The sequence below is a fragment of the Neolamprologus brichardi genome, chromosome 23 (assembly GCF_056152115.1).
Source record: "Neolamprologus brichardi isolate AB-2024 chromosome 23, ASM5615211v1, whole genome shotgun sequence".
Taxonomy (NCBI): Eukaryota; Metazoa; Chordata; class Actinopteri; order Cichliformes; family Cichlidae; genus Neolamprologus; species Neolamprologus brichardi.
Window position 1 is genome coordinate 23413827 of NC_142125.1, and position 16859 is coordinate 23430685.

The 16859-nt window shown below is 39.9% G+C and overlaps 1 protein-coding gene across 3 annotated transcripts in view; it reads left to right on the forward strand.

Annotated features, from left to right (window-relative positions):
* Positions 1-15631, forward strand: part of nhej1 (nonhomologous end-joining factor 1) — a 32979-nt gene extending 17348 nt beyond the window's left edge. For all 3 annotated transcript variants that reach the window (XM_035908539.2, XM_006792882.3, XM_006792883.3), the window contains exons 7-9: positions 11092-11272; positions 13201-13310; positions 13600-15631. In XM_035908539.2, the coding sequence (XP_035764432.2) occupies positions 11092-11272; positions 13201-13310; positions 13600-13677 (369 nt within the window). In that variant the 3' untranslated portion in view covers positions 13678-15631. The remainder of the gene's footprint in view (positions 1-11091; positions 11273-13200; positions 13311-13599) is intronic.
* Positions 15632-16859: the final 1228 nt, after the last annotated feature.

A 16859-nucleotide genomic window follows, 5' to 3' on the forward strand; every position in this document is an offset into this window, starting at 1 on the left:
AAAGCTATATGTGGAAGGAAACCGTGACCTAGGACAAGCTGATGGCATAAGATGTAAGTACAACTCCTCCGGTTTCATATGCAAAAAACTTTACTGTGCTAGCTTACGTGGTTGCAGTGCTACCGGGATTTAAAAATAGTTGAACAAAACGGTGCGTGCCTGCTCCGACCGGTTTTAAAGGGTTAATGCATCGGCTTTGCAGGCAGACTTGGAAAAATGTCTAATATTTGCTTGCAGCTGTGTTTGTGCATCTGCAAGCAAGTGTACGCCCTATCATTGGACTCTGCTGATGGTGGAGAGAACAAAGTTGCTCTCTGAGGATTTTGGAGAGCCATACAGATATTTATACTTGAAAACCATAAAAAAAAGAATATCTGGCAAAATCTGATAAGATTGTGCTTTAAAACTATTGAACATACAAGTTGTTAACTGAAAGGGGGGGGAAGTCCAGTTGATGAGTGTAAACATCCGAAAATATACAGAAAAGAGAGATTAAATTCCATCAACATAAATACTGCGCGTTTATTCAAGAGCCATATGCATGCATTCATGCGTCTTCAGGAAAATCTTGATGGAAAGTTTGCATGAGCTCTTATGAGGAATCCCATTGCGTTTCCCAGCTGACAAATCAGTGTGAGTGTTCAGCTTTGTGTTAACTTTTAACATCAGCCTAAGGGGAGGCGTGACGACAGTGAGCGGTCACTGAGGACGTGCAGAGGTAAAAGGTAAATGAAGTGAAGGTGTGGATAATGTCAGAGCAGACAAGACCCTGGGATTTATGTAAAGCTGTACGATGCATTTATTATTTTTTTTACCAGTAGGTTTTGGGCAAGATACTAGCCCCAAGGTGCTCTCCAATGCATTCATCTGACTGTGAATGTGTGTGAATGTTAGATAGAAAGCACTTAAGTAGAAAAGGCATATGAATGGGTGAATGAGGCATGTAGTATAAAGTGCTGTGAGTGCTCAAGCAGAATGGAAACACGCTTTCTAAGAACCAGTCCATTTATCATCTATTTGTTTCATTTCTATGTTGTTCTGTGTTTTTATTTCAACATATCAACAGCGGGAGAACCAAAATATCAAAGGGTCAGAAGCTTTTGAGGTTTGTGAAACGTTTTGACTGAAATTCACAATTGACACGACTGCTGAAAGGCTCAGATGGCGCTTTACTTGTTGACTTCTATGTCGTCATATTGGGCCTAACGCTTAAGAAGTTGTTATTGCCCTTAACCCTTTAAAGCCGGTTGGAGCGGGCACGCTCCGATTTGCTTAACTATTTTTAGATCCCTGTAGAACCGGAACCACGTAAGCTAGCGCAATAATTTTTTTTTTGCATATGAAACCGGAGGAGTTGTACTTACATCTTATGCCATCAGCTTGTCCTAGGTCACGGTTTCCTTCCACATATAGCTTTGCAAAAATTGCATAAAAAGCGCTTGCAGGAACAAAAACATAGTATTCCAGAACACGCTTTGCCGATCCGATCAGCTGTTCATAACACTTCCCACATTGAAAAAGACATCAGCGCAAACGATCGCATGTCCGCCATTTCCTGCCCGAAACCGGAAGTGACATCATTTTTGCGGAAAATGTAGTTTTTTACTTGTATGTTTGACTCTATACTTTTCTGAATAGTTTCTGGGATGCTTAGAACTCGAATTGCACTGCTGGAAATAGTTTATTTTGATGTACATACTGTTTTCTTTGCAAATTTGCATCATAGGATTGTTTTTCGTTTTTTCCTGCAGTATATAAAAATTGGTGTATTTCAAAAATAAAACTATGAAGACAGTCAAAATAAATTTCCTGTGGTGGGAAACTATTTTGTGCAACTTTTTTGTATTTACAGTTTTGAGGGATAAGCCTCTTAAATTTCTCTAACTAGAAATATATGTAAAAAAAACAAAATTAATTTTCAATTTTTTTGTAGTTTATTGCACTTTTTTGCAATTCATGTAGTTACTATGGACTTAATGCATACATATTATTAAAATATGGGCTATAACAGTTGTATTGATGTATAGCAACTTGAAATGCTCCCAAAAATGGCACTACAGCATGTAAAAATATAAAGTAAGCTCTGGCGGTCTTGGTTCTATGGTAGGTCTTAAAGGGTTAAAGGTAACACGATGTCCTCATTTCTCCGGCCTCTGTGTGTGAGGAGATGCACTCTGAGCGAGATTGAGAGCATCCATCCATCCATTTTCTTCCGCTTATCCGGGGCCAGGTCGCAGGGGCAGCAGCCTAAGCAGAGAAGCCCAGACCTCCCTCTCCCCAGCCGCCACCTCCTCCAGCTTATCCGGGGGAACACCAAGGTGTTCCCAGGCCAGCCGAAAGATAAAATCTCTCCAGCGTGTCCTGGGTCTGCCCCGGGGCCCTCCTCCCGGAAAACCTCGCCCAGGAGGCACCCAGGGGGCATCCTTGTCAGATGCCCGAACCACCTCAACTGGCTCTTTTCGATGCAGAGGAGCAGCGGCTCTACTCTGAGCTCCTCCCGAATGGCCGAACTTCTCACCCTATCTCTAAGGGAGAGGCCAGCCACCCTTCGGAGGAAGCTCATTTCCGCCACTTGTTTTTGCGATCTCGTTCTTTCAGTCACTACCCACAGCTCGTGGCCATAGGTGAGGGTAGGGGCGTAGATCGACTGGTAAATTGAGAGCTTCGCTTTTACACTCAGCTCCCTCTTCACCACGACGGACCGGTGCAGCATCCGCATCACTGCAGCCGCTGCACCGGTCCATCTGTCAATCTCCCGCTCCCTTCTCCCATCACTCGCGAACAAGACCCCAAGATACTTGAACTCCTCCACTTGGAGGAGGAACTCATCCCCGACCCTGAGTGGGCACTCCACCCTTTTCCAGCTGAGGACCATGGCCTCAGATTTGGAGGTGCTGATTCTCATTCCCACCGCTTCACACTCGGCTGTGAACTGTTCCAAGGCGAGCTGGAGGCCATCACCTGATGAAGCCAACAGGACCACATCATCTGCAAAAAGCAGAGATGAGATCCTGAGACCACCAAAGTGAAAGCCTTCCGCCACTTGGCTGTGCCTAGAAATCCTGTCCATAAAAATTATGAACAGAATCGGTGACAAAGGGCAGCCCTGGCGGAGCCCATCACCCACCAGGAACGAGTCCAACTTATTGCCGGCCATGCGGACCAAGCTCTTGCAACGGTCGTATAAGGACTGAATGGCCCGTAGCAATGGGCCAGACACTCCATACTCCCAGAGGCCCCCCTCACAGGACCCCCTGAGGGACACGGTCGAAAGCCTTCTCCAAGTCCACAAAACACATGTAGACTGGTTGGACCTGAGAGCATTGAAAATAAAAACTATTGAGACTACCACAATGAGCTGAATTCAGATGACACCAAATAAATTAGGTGAAAAATATAATATAATTATCTACATCTTGGTTTAATTTACTAATAAATACAATTTCAGTACATGTATATTACTGCAGATTTATTATTTATTTAACAAAGTTATGCACATAAACACCTCAGTGAGGATTATACGTTAGTAATTTAGCTCGGGTGTCAGTAGACAAAGATAAGGACATTGTATTATTACTGGAAAAAATTCTATAAATGCATCCTTTGTTATCAGCATGAGGGGAAACTGTAGAATGACTATGAAGGTCCAAATTTAGACCTGGAAAATTGAAAAAATAGAAAAATACGTAGACTTTAAGTAATTTTTTGTGTGGACAGTAGTGCTTTAAGCAGATTTCAACAGTTGATATTAGTGTTTTAAGGGAGCCAGAGGGGAAAAAGGAGAGTCTGACAGAGTTTAGAAGTGCTCAGGCCAATTCGTTGTTACTTGTTTTGTTAGACGCCCAATTTGCAGAAATTCCAGTGAATCACCTGACTTAGACGTCATTCTGTGCAGATCTTGAGATTGTAGTTGCAGCTTTTTAGATTTTATTTTCTTTTTCTTTCTTTCTTTTTCTTTTTTTTGCTGATTAGTCAGGACTCATTCATCAATTTAAATGTGCTTTTTGTTTCCAGAGGATGTGAGTGTTCAGGGTTCAAACATACGATTTCTGGGATTCGGGGCAGGAAGTTGAGGTCACGATAAGAGAAAACGAGGTCGAGAGGAATGAGGGAGCGTAAACATGAGGTTGGGGAGGATGAGGGAGAGTGAGTGTGAGACTCTGAGGCACCATACCCCTCCTCTTAAAAAACAGCAGCAGCGACTTGTCTAAAATCAGAGCTGTTTACCTGCTAATAATAGAGAAACACCAGCACACTGCCAACTCTTCCACCCGTCCTCTCATCGCCTTCCCCACACATGATGCTTTACTGTAGGGCAGCCATGGGGGAGGGGCTCAGGAGGCATGGCCTCCAGGTGAGCGTTCCTTCTCCTCGTGGACTTTGCTCTATCACAAGAGCAGGGAGGAGCTTTCCCGAGCTTAGCTCTACAAAATGGTCAAGAGGTTATTGACCTGCTGTAATCTCCTTTTTTATTCCTCGTCTGCTGTATTCTTTTCTTGCCAACAACAGAAGATAACAATCCTGCGGTTGCTGTGTTCACACCTCGGGAGTCACATTCGTGCCGTTCCTCAAATACAGAAGTATGGAAGCTAATTTGTGCACACCAAAAAAAAAAAAAACACCACCCCCCCCCCCCCCCCCCCCCAAAAAAAAAAGAAAAGAAAAGAAACTTTTTTTAAATACTCAATAAAATAAACAAAAGGACACGCAAGAGAACAAAGGAGGTGGAAAAGTGAAAGTTGGGACTGTTTTTAAACTGAGAACTTTTCAGGATTGGAAACAACAGGGGAACTAGAAACGGGTAATGGAAACTATTGGACATCGATTTAAAAAAACATAGAAAGACGAGGCAGAGGAAGAAACAGACAGGGAACACTAAGGGAACTTAACGCATCAGAAATAAATTCAACTAAACAGGTTAATAAACCGAGAATTTAAACCTGAAAAAATATGCAAGTTTATGGGGACTGACTATTAGAGCTTCCAGTAGATATTACAGGAACTGCAGATTTTGGTAGTTCTTCTTTTTTTCATAGAGGTTGCTGTTTGTGTTGTTTCTTTCCAATTTTCTTTTTTGACATACAAATGATCTGATATGAAATTGTCAACATCCATAGTTTATAACTCAGAATTTTAATAATATAATTTTCATTTAACATGTCAGACCAAAACCATTTTTTGTAGCAGGCTGTAAAGATGTTTTTTTTTTTTTTTCTGGTGTGAAGTTGAGCATTTTAACATGAGTCTATGGAGATTGATTCAATGTTTGGAGTCAGCTTCAGGTGGCCATTAGAGGAATTGCAGCTTTTGACAGTTCAGTGTAAGCTTCACTTGTTTAAACGCTGGAGGCTTCTGCTTGATAAATAAAATAAAATTTAAGTCACAAATTTATAATAAAACCCAAATGAACACTTTAAGTGACAAGCGGCATCAGTACTGAATGTTTTAGTAAAGTTAGCAGCAATTTATTGCTTTTTCACCAATCCAACAGGACTGTTAGTCTCTGTCTCTAATGATGTATAATATTATATAAAATGAAAATGTGCTGAGTCTCTATATTACAAGTAACTGGTGTGATAAGGACTCAAATCTCTGGTTGCATCAGGAAGGGCAGGAAGGGCAGCTGAAAGAATCGTATATAAAAATGGTAAATATAGTTACATTTTTACTAAAAAATTTAACAACATACATTTTCTAAGTAAAATGCATATGAAGCAGTGAAGCAACATTAAGTAAGGATTTTAGCATCAATATTTTAGCATTTTATACACATCAGTTCTCGCAGTGTGCCATTAACACTTAGTGGTGGAGGCTGAAAATAAGCCTCTTTATGTTGACGCATTGTTCTATTAAAATCGAATTAAAATTCATCTGCTTTTTGTGACACCTTCCATGGAGCAAAGAGGAGGGATTTAAACTAGTTTTAACATTTGATTTTAGCGCTTCGGGGCCTCCGGATCCAACAAATTGAGTTCAGCATTTCACATCAATTAATATGAAGTGAGTTGGTTTGCAGCTGGAGAGGAGGAGGAGGAAGAGGAGAAGGGAGGGAGAAGGTGTATAAAAAAGCAAGAGAATAAGGTCTGCTTTCTCCTGCTTTCTCTCCCCTCAGCACATTGGTTTCTCTGTCCCCAAAGCAGAAATAAGCCTCGCCAGAGTGTACATTTATTTTTACGATATTTAAACAAACAAATAACGAAAATAAATCAATGCGAAACCTCGAAACCTGACCAAAGTGTGTTTAGGAGCCCCTCTGCTCTGACAGCGAGCGGGGAGACCACCAATTTCTCCCGGTCAATATTTGAGGAGCTAATTTGGAGAGTTTGTCCTCCATTTGAGAGAAAAAGAAGGATTTATTGAATGGTGAGTGTTTTTCTATGTGCCAGCCGTGCGTTCGCATAATGTCACAGGAGTTTACCTGAAGCCTTATCTGTCAGACAGAGTTTTTGTTTGTGTGTGTGTGTGTGTGTGTGTGTGTGTTTCTGTTGTTACTGCTCGCCGCTCTACCTGCAGTCAGCTGGGCCAATAATGTAGCTTTGATTAGAGGCTTATCGCAACCCCGACACACCCTCAATCACACCTCAGACATGTGACTCCACACAGCAGGGCCATAAAGCAAATGTGCTCCAAAGGCAGGGGCTGCAAGTCACTTTTATTTCCATGGATTTATCGGCTTTAATTAATGGAAGGGGCAGGGTGAAAATAAACATCTGAAACTTGCAGAATCTCATCAGAGTCTGAAAATAAAGACACGTAACTGTGACTTGCCCTTCTAAGTTTGTTGTTGAGTAGGCTTAAAAGGTTTTAAGGTGGGAAAACTGAGTGTACTCCTGTAAAAGTAATATAAAGCATATTTAAGATTTGCTGAAATAATAAATGGAGAATTAAAACTAATGACAAAATTAAACTTCTTGGGGATCTTATGTTATATTAGGGAAAGCTAGTGGCAGGCAACAGGAAAATCAAAATAGAAATATAAAAATACCTGAGAAATGACTCAGATGTTCACTTTTTATTACTTTAAGCAGTCAGGAATTCTAAAAAAAACCCATATAAAATCATCTCTCTGACACATAAAACCACTTCTAGTTAAAGAATTTATGACTTTATGATCCATAAAAAGCTGTTTAGTTGATTTTTAATTTAGTTATTTGGAATAAAAATTCCAAGTGAGGAACCTAAAATGCTAGCTATACATGCAGAAAAACTGCATGTATTCAATGCCAGTTACTTAGCACCCTGTCACAAAAACACATTATTTGTTCCCTTTTCCTTAGTTGAATTTCTGAAAAATGTCAAAGATAACATAATTTGACAGACATAAAATGCTATTTTTGCACCAACAAGGTGATTCCCAATGAGGTATTAGCTGAAAACCTGTCATATCTCAGCGTGGTGTGCACCAAAATTGAAGCAGGGAGTTAGTCTGTAAACTGCATTTGTTTCTCAGTACGAATAATTCTGCATTTTCCAGCTAGTTGAGTACTAGCATTTCTCAGAATATAGCTGATATCTAGCTTTAGATCAGAGGAATATTTCAAAGAGTCTCTACATACTCTAAGTGGCAGAATATCTGACTGATGAAGAAATGGGGAAATCTAGTGTTGGATAAAGAGATTTTGTCAGAGAAACACTCTGATGGGTTCTCCATAAATTGAAGGCTTTACCTTAGCTTTAGCTGTAACATTCACAACCTGGTGTCCAAGGTATGCGAGACATTGCTTAAAATCTCCAGCTTACCTCATGAGACCCTAACCCTCTGCTTGATAATCAACCAGCTCATATTCCAAGCTCAGCCTTAAGGTAAACTCAGGCTGAGCAAAAAGAAAGTTTCTGTTTATTGGTTATGGTCCTCCATCAGTAAATACTAGACAGGACACTGCAGAGTTTGAAGCCTCATTTGTGTACCTGGGGTCCGGAAACTGGGAAACTGTAGATATTTAAACATTTAGCTTTGGGAGTTACGCAGACTGGAAACAAAACTGTTGATGGGATGGAACTACAGTGGCTTGCAAAAGTATTCGGCCCCCTTGAACTTTCCCACATTTTGTCACATTACAGCCACAAACATGAATCAATTTTATTGGAATTCCATGTGAAAGACCAGTACAAAGTGGTGTACACGTGAGAAGTGGAACAAAAATCATACATGATTCCAAACATTTTTTACAAATAAATAACTGGGTGTGCGTAATTATTCAGCCCCCTTTGGTCTGAGTGCAGTCAGTTGCCCATAGACATTGCCTGATGAGTGCACCTGTGTGTAATCTAATGTCAGTACAAATACAGCTGCTCTGTGATGGCCTCAGAGGTTGTCTAAGAGAATATTGGGAGCAACAACACCATGAAGTCCAAAGAACACAGCAGACAGGTCAGGGATAAAGTTATTAATTTAAAGCAGGCTTAGGCTACAAAAAGATTTCCCAAGCCTTGAACATCCCACGGAGCACTGTTCAAGCGATCATTCAGAAATGGAAGGAGTATGGCACAAATGTAAACTTACCGAGACAAGGCCGTCCACCTAAACTCACAGGCCGAACAAGGAGGGCACTGGTCAGAAATGCAGCCAAGAGGCCCATGGTGACTCTGGACGAGCTGCAGAGATCTACAGCTCAGGTGGGGGAAACACAAAGTTGGCCTTTATGGAAGAGTGGCAAGAAGAAAGCCATTGTTAACAGAAAACCATAAGAAGTCCCATTTGCAGTTTGTCACAAGCCATGCGGGGGACACAGCAAACATGTGGAAGAAGGTGCTCTGGTCAGATGAGACCAAAATGTAACTTTTTGGCCAAAATGCAAAACGCTATGTGTGGCGGAAAACTAACACTGCACATCGCTCTGAACACATCATCCCCACTGTCAAATATGGTGGTGGCAGCATCATGCTCTGGGGGTGCTTCTCTTCAGCAGGGACAAGGGAAGCTGGTCAGAGTTGATGGGAAGATGGATGGAGCCAAATACAGGGCAATGTTGGAAGAAAAACCTCTTGGAGTCTGCAAAAGACTTGAGACTGGGGCGGAGGTTCACCTTCCAGCAGGACAACAACCCTAAACATAAAGCCAGGGCAACAATGGAATGGTTTACAACAAAACATATCCATGTGTTAGAATGGCCCAGTCTGTGGCAAGATCTGAAAACTGCTGTTCACAAACGCTGTCCATCTAATCTGACTGAGCTGGAGCTGTTTTGCAAAGAAGAATGGGCAAGGATTTCAGTCTCTAGATGTGCAAAGCTGGTAGAGACATACCCTAAAAGACTGGCACCTGTAATTGCAGTATTCGGGGGCCGAATACTTTTGCAAGCCACTGTATGTGTCAAACCATGATCTCAGAATGGGAATACATGAACCTCCACCATGCTGGCTGCATAGCAGTAAGTGCAATGGTTTGAACATCTTCAGTGATTACCTCCCAAATGTCCCACCAAAGCAGACCTTCGGCTTGACCCCAGTGCTGCAGAATGGAAGACCACAAGGCTTCAAGACACCTGATGGAAACGCAAAAAGTAGAAAGAAGGTAGCCAGCTGTTTTAGGTGAAGTTTGGTGCTGATTGTTTGCCTGTTTTTCTGTTGTGAAGATTACCCAACAACTACCCTGAAGAAGTGCAGCAGAGGTAGATGAAGAACTTGTGACAGTTTGTTGGGAGGGGTCCGGATCACTTATTTAACACTGTGACACAGGAGTTTGGAGTAGTTAAACAGCTTGAGTGATTTTTAATGAACATTTAGTGAAGTAGGTAAAAGGAAAACTGCAAGATTATGACCAAAAAATGGCATACAGTAAGTTGAACAAATAAAAGGCCTTCAGTTTAGTGCACTAGAGACATTAAAATGCACCAATGTGTATTTGCTTGATCCTCCTTCTTTACTGAAGTAGGTCTATAATGTAAAGCAGCTCAAAGTCTCGTCAGCATGTGAAAACTCTTTGACCTGCGTTCGTCTGGGATTAGTGCTGTTAAATGTCAGTAAGTGGGCATCATGTGTCCTGCTTCATGTAAGACAAACAAAGCATTTACAACATGTCTGAAGTGGATGAAGAGGACAGCTTCAGATGATATCCCACCTTGACTTGACATGTGAAAGCAGCTTCTGCTAAAAATATTCTCAGAGATAAATAGGATAGCTAGACAGAGTATATTTCTCAAACAGTGGTTCATCCTCACTGGCTTTCTGTTACATTCAGAATTTAATTTAAAGCTCGAAGCACTGAATCATCAGGTCCCATCTTAGTATGTTAAAGACTTACTACTATATCACCCCAACAGAGCACTTTGCTCTCAGACTGCTGGCTTATTTGTGGTTAGAGTAAGTTTGAATGAATTTGAGTGAGTAGAAAGGGAGGGAATGCCAGGGCGCTGTACTGTGTAGCAGACACCCTTTGTACTGTGATGATCCTGTGTCACATTTAGCCATCTTTTAATCAGTGTAACTGGGAGCATCTGGAGCATTTAGGTCTCTCGATCTATCCACCATAGTGTTGGTTTAGTCCTAGTGGTTTTAATTTTGCTTCTCTTGGTTAATAATTGGTACACTTTGTCTCTCTCTCCTGTTATTTGTTGTGACTCATGAGTTGCATTATGACAAATTTGGGGGCTTGTCCAGGATTCTTACATGGGAGTTTTTAAGGTTCAAACATCCCATTTTGGTAAATCTTCCATCAGTTATGGCCCTAGTCTTTTTTTTTTTTTTTTATATAGTTTGTTTTGTTCTTGCTCCCTCTTTGTGCTTCTTTTTCCTTTTCCACGTAACCAGTAACAGTAGATGGCTGCCTCTTTTTTAATCTCTGAGTGCATATTGCACTTTTTAAAACTACATTGCATCTAAAAGAGCAGCACCTTTTTGTTTTCTTTTTTTTTTTCATGCATGGAGGTTAATTCCTGTTTTAATATATCCGTTATCACACCTTATAGAGTTTGCATAAAGCCTTGTTGAAAGGTTCAAGGGTTTTTAACACATTTAGGAAAATCTGGAGCTTGAACAATTTTTAACTCTGACAACACTGGAGAAATAATAAGACATATGAAACTTTTAAGTGCTTTGAATCTTTGCTAGTTTTTCACACAGGTTTTGCCTCGTTCTGTTTCTCTCCATCAGGCTCTTCCTCTGCTCTGTTCTGAACAACAGGAAGCTCTGGGCTTCGATGGCGATCTTCAGGAGCTATACGCCGCCATCGTCACTCACGGAAGTGCACGAAAGCGCAAACTGTCGGAGCAGCACTCTGCTGAGGAGATCGAACACGCCAACAAAGAGCCAGAACTCGTCTTAAACTCTTCAGGTGAACATTACAGCTTCACAACTGCGCTGAAGTTTAATGGTCAAATTTGAAGATTTAGTCAGGTTTATGTGAGCATTTAATATTTCCTCTTTATCTTCATCAAAGAAATTGCATTGTGATAGTTTTGGTTGTATATTTTTGATTTTGAATGCATACATCTGCACACTTTGCAGATGACAGTTTGCATATTGAGGCTGATGTCCATTACAAAAATGTAAAAAGTAAATAAATGTGTTGAATCCAAGAGAAGAACTGCCCTACTGCATGAGAAGGTCAGAAGTGGTAGAGAGGACTGTAAAAGAGAGTGGTGAGCCGTGTGATAGGAGTGACTGATGGGTTGAAGGTGGGGGTGGGTTTACATCAAGGATAGACTCTGAGCCCCTTCTGTTTGCTGTAGTGATGGACAAGCTGAAAGATGAGGTCAGGCAGGAGTCTGCATGGACTATGATGTTTGCAGATGACACCGTGATCTGTAATGAGAGAAGGGAGCAAATGAAGGAGAGCCTGGATAGGTGGAGGTATGCACTGGAGAGAAAATGAATAAAAGTTGGTAGAAGCAAGATATGTGTGTGAATGAGAGGCAGACAGGTGTTACAGTGAAGGTAGATGAGCTTAAGTATCTGGGGTCAACCAGATACTTAAAAGCGTGTCAGGGGTGATTTGTAACAGAAAGATGGCGGCAAGAATGAAAGGGGAAGTTTACAACATGCAAACGTAAAGGACAGGGCAACTAACAACTGTTCATATAAATAAATGTTCATAAATACAGAAGCAAAATAAATCAGAACACCAGTTTACATTTTCAGTTTCCTATTATGTGCTAAAACATCTGTCACAGCCTTCAGTTTGAACAGAAGTTAGTTTATAAAAATGTGAAGCAGTGAGACGTGGTTTCTAATAGATATTGAAGATAAAGGTTATTCAATGTAATAAATACATATGCCAGGTACAGAAGTTAAACCCCTGTATATGCGTGTCAGCTCAGGTCATAACAACCAGCTGCATTTGTTTTTAAAAACTCTCCTGTGTAAAAACAACAAACTGTATATAAAAGATGGACACAGACAGCCATAAGTTATCCAGTGGTTTTGCAATTTCAACTTTAGTGAAAAAAAAGAAATCATTTTTTTGTTTTTTGTTTTTTTTCTGCCCATCAGCTGATCTGCGTTGATGAGTTGATACATCATGAAAATGGGAGGAAATGATGTGTTTTTGTCACAGGCTGCTAGTAACAAAGTGTCTGAGGATGCAATTTAAAATGGTTTCTTCACTGAGTTGTCTGTTTAGTGCACTTTAGTTGCTTAAGATGATTCATAGGTCATAGTGTTAAATAACTTAAGATACAAAATCATTCCTCTGAAAATCATCAGGAAACAGATCATGGATCAAGACTTTTGCACAGCACTGTAACTTTGGAATGAAAACAATCAGTTTAAGCATCAGCAGTACAAACACACTCCAGTGGTCCAGTTTAGTGGCTCCAGTTAGCTGTGATGAAGCCTTTAGGCAGCAAACCAGCTGCTGTCAATCAAGGAGGAAAGGTTGCTAAGTTTTAGCCTCAGCAAAATCCAAATGTGTGAGGTATGAGATCCATCTAATATCAAGGGTTAAACTATCTTTAGAGACTATGAAATTCTTTGCATCAGGCTGTAAGCATGTTTATATCTGCTATAAAGAGTTGGACATTCGAAGATAGGAGTCTGTGGGGATACAGCCACGAGTGGACACTAGCAAGTGTTAGTGTCCACTCCTGCAGCAGGTCTTTTTTTTTTTGTTTTCTTTTTTGAAACCTCTAGAAATTGCTGATCGGTTGTAGTAGCAGTATTTTTTTTTTTTAATTTAATCCTGATTTACTGATGACAGATGTGACATGTTGGTGCTTTGAGTCATTATTTAGTTTAATAAACATCTTCGTCCTCGTCCTTCAGCCGGCGGATCTGTCAGCAGTGAATCGGCTGATGGGAATGAAAAACAGACCAACAATGGGGAGCCGGAAACACGTGGAGCCAAGATGGTCAACAGACCCAAAATGCAGCAGGTACAACAGAAGACTGCTTTTTTTTTTTTTTTAAAGATTTGACCAATTAGGGTTATTTGTAGGGGAACAAATGCAACAAAGATGGAGATTAAAAGAGATTTTAAATCCAAATTCATCAGCTGGGATCTCCAATATTCAAATTACAAGTCAGCAGATGAACTGTGAAATGCGTCTCCTGCTTAAATGCTTCCTTGGGGGAGAAAAAAGAAGAGATTGAGTGATTTTAAAAACAGGAAATTGGAAATAGACTGAAAAATATTCCTCCTTTTGTGTGTTTTGTCTTCCTCAGTCTCTTCCTGTCACATCCACCGCTGCAGAGCGACCGGCCTCCAAACCAAAGAAGAAGAAAGTGGGCCTGTTCAGATGATCTCGAGCAGTAGGACGCACACACAATTACGAAATTAGAAAAAGTGCCATCCTTTAGAAACACTTCTTATTGAATTTTTATACTCTTAAGGACATTTTTACAAACCTACTTTTAAAAATGTTTAGATTTTAGACTAAAAGTGTCATTAAATAAATACTTTTTTCTATTTTTACCATTTTTGTTAAAAATAGAAATAGAAAAACCACTGTGGGATCAGGTTTTCTTTTTGATGATTGCACTGATGACTGACAGCTGGTAGGTAGGTAATTTCTTGTTCTTTTTAGGTTTTAATAAACAATTATCCTTCATGTATCTTTAACTAGGTGTGAAATGTTTTTAAAGAAGTCACATTGCCAATTAAAGGTATACATGTATTTTTAATGGGTGTTTATGTTTGTTATTTGATATGTAAACCACAGAATCTTTAAAAAATGTGAACATAATAAGAAATTAAACTCAAAAACAGCTTTCGAAGGAATATTAAGTTTTTTTTAATGTTATAAAATAAAAGCTTCAACAACTTTTCACTAAAACTTCAGGCTTCTATTTTTCCGCCAATCTTAAGTAGTTGCTTTCTCCGTGACCCAGACAGTCGGAGCACAATGAGCAGACAGCGGTCGATAGAGGAGCCGCTCTCCTTTTTCAGGGCTCAGTGAGATGTTGACTCAAGGTGTTGCAGCATGTCGGGAATGCTATTGAAGTTTTAGTTTGAGAAGTCAGTGTTTGCCTGCATGGCTCCAAAGAGTTTCTGTGTGAGAGACATTTGTAAATAAAAAAAAATTGCCGTTTTCTCCACTGAAAGAGCAGCTTATTGTTATTCATTTAAGTGACAAATGCTTCTTTTATGGTCAAAAGAAAGAAGGTGGTGAAACATGAGGATTGTGTAATTCCATTTCGGTTGTTTATTTGCAAAAATCAATCATATCACATCATGATTTTGTCTCTTTGATCACCTGTGTGTTCAGATTTGTTGATCAGAGATACCTGAGAGTAACTTTGGATACCAGCCAATCAGAATTGTCCCTCTTTCACGACAGACAGAGACAGATGTTTCTGAATGTAAATGAGGGTTTATTAAATTAATACAACCAGGAAATGGAATTAATGCTCTATTAATATTTCGAGAAACTATCCAGTAGTGTTATTTGATACGGCAAATGTTCCTATCGATCAGATATCAAGTAAATGCAGGGCCAATATTGCAAATACCAAAACCGGTCATTTCAGTTCTTAATTCAAATGAACCCAATTTAAAGGCTGTTATCTACAAAATCGCTGCAGCAGAGCAAATTTTGGTATCGATCCAAAACCAAGAAAGTACAGGGTCAGTATTGCTGATAGCAAATATTTTTAACCCATAAAGGAGAGCAGTCTGTCATGACTTATGAGAAGATTCATCATTAATTTGCAGATTCTGAACATATTAATAAATATTCAATACAGAAAAACGTAGTTTTTAGCTTTTTGTGTACTTTGAAACTGGATTTATTAGATACCTGGAATATAAATGTGTCTGTTTCTAAAGCACTTTGTGTCAACTTCTGTTGTTTAAATGTGCTGTAGGCTGTAAGTATAATAGACCGTGAACACAAAAAGGTTAAGACATGTTTCACAGGGTATGTTTTTTTTTTTTAATTAAAAAAAATGTATTTAACACAATTCAGTGGTCTACATATTGAACATATTGATACTTTGTTTCTATCCTCTATCATTCTAGTATCGATCTGATACCAATACCAGCGTTTGTATCGATACGATCGATCCGTCAAGTTCTACCATTCAAAAAGAGCAAAACTATTTTTTGCAATATGCTGTAGATGTTTGTTTTGTAAAGTTGGACATTTTAAATGGGAGCCTATGGGCATTGACTCATTTATGGTGAGATATTCTATTCTGTGTTTCCATAAAGCATTTCAACCACCATTTATTAAACAAAGCTTACAAATGTTTGATTCCAGCATTTTCTAAAATCCGCTTTTCTTTATCTTGTATACAGTAATTGAAGATCAAGAACAGTAACTTTGTCTCTAGATGGTCTTCTGGAGAAAAGTTTGAGGGTTAAACAATTTCCTTCAAAGTCTCTTCTCAGGGTGGGTGGGGGGTACATCAAAGTCCAGGATTAGTTAAGGAAGAATCCAGCCAGAGCCGGAGATGATGATCCTCAAAAACAAACCAAAAAACAGTCATCTGTGTAAAAATCACCGCTGCTGCTTTTTCTTGAGTCTAATTTTCATGACACTTTAAAAACTTTAAAAACAGTCAGCACAAGGGATTGAAATCCTTAAGTTTCTTCAATAGTTGCTAAAATTAAATGTTTGGTCAATACATGTTGCATCAGATGACAGTTTCCATGAGTTTCCTGATGTGGTGGAGGGTTGTTGGAAAGGTCTCCTGTTTTCTGGTTTATCTTGGGACCCCTCAGCAGGCCTCAGACTTCAGTTTGACCCCTGGTGAGGGAGGGTGTGACATCAGCAGAGGGCTCAATGGGCTCCGAAACCGTGTTGGGTGGTTTGTGAAACCGGATCTGTCCAATAAGCCGCTCAGTTATCCTCAAGTGATCTCCCTGAACGTAGTCTCTGTAACCCCGACAACAAAGCAGCCGGTAAGCATGTCAAGGTTAATTTTGTTCCAGTGTCTCCAGTTAGCTACATTCTGTACCAGTGAAACCATCTGTGATGTGTGTAATCTCTGAATTTAAGAGAACCTTTCTCCTCAGCAAAGATTCACAAAAGATGCTATTCAGCCCAACTCTTCGAACTGTGTCGCTGGTTATACTGTAGCTTCTGAAAGCTCCAACAAGGCATTTAACAAAGAAATGAGTCAGAATCAAGAAAGAAGCACCTTTTGGAGTACTGTAGGTACTCCAAAGTAGGCATGTAAAACTGCACTTAATGGCGTCAGCTTGTCACTGTTGAGCTTTTGCACTCATTTTTGTTAACATTTGTCACCTTTAGGTTTGTTTTATGTTTAGTTTCTATGATTTCTGACTTTTTCCCCTCTCAGCAAGCCACTTATAAAAGAAAAGCCTGAAACCTGGACAAAGGCAGTCACTCAAGGTAATAAAACCCAAATTTAAGCGTCCATCACCTTGAGGTGATCTCAGAATTCAGGGCCTTTAATAATGAGGCAGAATTATAGGATTTTAGTCCTTTAAAGCCTGAACTATGAAACAGTTGCCAGAC